Consider the following 3,202-nt stretch of genomic DNA (forward strand, 5'->3'; position numbering starts at 1 on the left):
AGTGGCCACTTTTTCCTCTGAAAGAACTGATTAGGATTACTTCCTTCTCTTAACAAATTAATATTTCCGTGTTTGATGGAAAAAAGATGTATGAAAAACAAAACCTTACAGAATTGGATGCCAAGCAATAGAGTCAAGTTTGTATGATGGCTTAAATAAGGACAAGGTAGCAGAAAAGGTTTAAGTATTTTGAGATGTCTTCAGGGAAGAAATGAGACTTTATTGAAAATGCCTTGAATTTCAGTTTCAGATCTTCTTTGGATTAAAATGACTTAATAATTAAAATCACATGATCAACCTCATGAGCTAGTTCTTTAGATTAGCTTATTGAAAGAGCAATCATTTTTTTCCCTCTGTTTCTTCTTCTTCTTTTTTTTCTTTTAGTGGCGGGTGAAGGGGGATGGTGCCTCTGTCTATCACCCAGGCTGGAGTGCAGTGGCATGATCTCGGCTCACTGCAACCTCCACCTCCCAGGTTCAAGCTATTCTCCCTGCCTCAGCCTCCGGAATAGCTGGGATTACCGGTGCCTCCTGCACCATGCCTGGCTAATTTTTGTATTTTTTAGTAGAGATGGAGTTTCACCATGTTGACCAGGCTGGTCTTGAACTTCTGACCTCAGATCATCCGCCTACCTTGGCCTCCCAAAGTGCTGGGATTACAGGTGTGAGCCACCGCACCCAAACTCCCTCTGTTTCTTCATACATGGCTCATATTCATAAAATTCATGAAATTTGATTCAAATTTAATGGGTTTTGGCCCATTACTTAGGCCATGCCTTATATATAGAAAGCTGTCATTTGTGGTACTGGACCAACTGCAAAACATTAGATACATCTTCCTCGTTTTATTGCATTAATTGCATAGACTGGGCTAGACTAAAAAGAAAATAACAGTGGTTTAGGCTGAAAATTTGCTTAGTTTCTATGTTGTGCTAAACAGTTCTTTAGATGGGAGCAAAATTCAGGCACTGAAGCTACCGTTCAGTTTTTCAGCAAGAAATTCTGAAATGGAAGGAGTGGCATTGTGTCTTAAAATAATCAGGCCTTTAAAAACAAGCAAGCAAACAAAACAACCTCTTAGTTTACTGTTGGCATATGGATGTATCAAATTCAGAGCTTCTTTTAATATCCCTGTGTATGATTTTGTCCAAGTTCTTTAAAAATATTTATAATAATTAAATATATTTTAGTGTAGTTTTATATATATACACACACACACTAAAATATGTGTATGGCATATATATACATACACATATATACTAAAATGTATTTAAGTAAAAAACATTTATTTGTTTCTTGCCTAATTGTGTGTACCAGTCTTCCTTTATTAATGAAATTTATTTCTCTTTGTTTACCTTTACCATCTGAGGTACAGATACCCTTCTTTTTAATGCTTGATGTTAATTATCAAAACCATACAGCTTTCTGTGAAGAACTTTTCTAATGTTCCAAATATTAATTCAGCAGAGTCATACTCATGGCAAAAAAAATTAACTGCATTTGATCCATCCCGTTGAATGAAAGCTGGAGTAATATTTAATCTAGGATTTTAGGAAGGAAAGAATCCTTAAAGCCATGGTCTGTAGGGAAAGCGAGAACAGAAGCTAAGAGATATAGAATCTTCCTCTCCCTCTGCACTGGCAGTTTCTGATGAGGAGCTATTCACAGGCTGTACAAAGGAATGTGCTTGCACAGGTATTTCTCTTTGAGGGTGGTAAGGTGAAAGATAGGGAAGGTGAAGTATTTATTATACTGAAAATCAAGAAACAGCTTTTTTATTAAATTTCTCTTTTACTTTGTGATAGAAAGTATTCAGCACAGGTTAGCCTGGAGTCCCTTGGTCCCCTGCCCTTGTTAATTACAATTAATTGAACACTTTGAACATTTCGATTCTAGTTAACTTTGTTTAGCAAATGTGAACAAGAATCTTAATCTCATAAAAAATAATAAACGGGCACAGCCTAGTGGAGTATTCCAGGATTTTAGTGCATTGAACTCCTAGGCGCTGGATTTTCAGAAGCTATTTTGTTTTTGTTTTCACAGGATGTGTGAGACTGGTGAAGGGCTGTTTATCTTTCAGACCCGAGACGGGGAGGCCATCTATCAGAAAGTCCACTCTGCTGCCTTGGCCATAGCCGAGCAGCACGAGCGCTTGCTACAGAGCGTGAAAAACTCAATGGTATGTTTGGAATTTCTTCCTCGTGTCCCAGTGCCTATCACTGCAGAAAGCAATTGGCTCTTTTTTGTGCTGGAAAATATGGTCAGCATTATTTGAGCAGATGATTGATTCCTCTTCTCAATAGTGTATCACTTGGATTAAATGCCATTCCGGAATGCCTGATGTAGGCCGTTGGTAACCCCTTAACCATGCATCCCCATTATCTACTTTGCAACTCAATCGCAAGGGTGTGTAAAATTAATTTGCATGTGTATAGACATCTGTAGACACAACCATGTGGATCATCTACCTATGGAGATATGTCTTGCTATATCAGAAGTTATTTCAAATGTCAACAGAGGCCAGAGAGAAAAATGTAAATGAAAGAAGAGGGCTGAGGGAAACTGGAGTGAAATGTCAAAAGCCCAAGACCAGACAACTGTTGACGTGAGAACATGAGATTGTGACATCCATGTGGGTAGATCACTTGATTTTTCAAGGGAAGCCAAAGATTTGAGTCTGTGTGTAATACCTGCCAGTTGGTAACTGTTGGAAATTAATTCTAGTAAGACTCCAACACTGCGGGTGGGTCAAAGAGAACCTGTCTGTGGGTGAACTGCTACCCACAGTCATGCATGTGCCGTCTTTTATAGTCATTGGTATATAAAGATGCCCAAACACACAGCATACATAAACATGCCCTCAGAACATTTACTCTTTGCTTTACATTGTGCTAGGGACTTGGATTACACAAAGAATTATGTTCGCGAGGCCAGGTGCGGTGGCTGACTCTTGTAATCCCAGAGCTTTAAGAGGCTGAGGCAGACTGATCGCTTGATCCCAGAAGTTTGAGACCAGCCTGGACAACACGGGGAGACCCTGTCTTGATAAAAATACAAAAATTAGCCAGCCATGATGGTACATGACTGTAGTTCCGGCTACTCAAGAGGCTGAGGTAGGAGGATCACTTGAGCCCAGGAGGTAAAGGCTGCAGTGAGCCGAGTTTGTGCCACTGCACTTAAGCCTGAGTGACAGAGCGAGACCC

The 3,202-nt window shown here is 39.6% G+C and overlaps 1 protein-coding gene across 2 annotated transcripts in view; it reads left to right on the forward strand.

The window, feature by feature from the left end:
- Positions 1-3,202, forward strand: part of DOK5 (docking protein 5) — a 202,795-nt gene that overhangs the window by 146,496 nt on the left and 53,097 nt on the right. For both annotated transcript variants that reach the window (XM_011978130.1, XM_011978131.1), the window contains exon 6: positions 2,043-2,178. In XM_011978130.1, the coding sequence (XP_011833520.1) occupies positions 2,043-2,178 (136 nt within the window). The remainder of the gene's footprint in view (positions 1-2,042; positions 2,179-3,202) is intronic.

Source organism: Mandrillus leucophaeus, unplaced genomic scaffold (assembly GCF_000951045.1).
Source record: "Mandrillus leucophaeus isolate KB7577 unplaced genomic scaffold, Mleu.le_1.0 Scaffold19, whole genome shotgun sequence".
Classification (NCBI taxonomy): Eukaryota; Metazoa; Chordata; class Mammalia; order Primates; family Cercopithecidae; genus Mandrillus; species Mandrillus leucophaeus.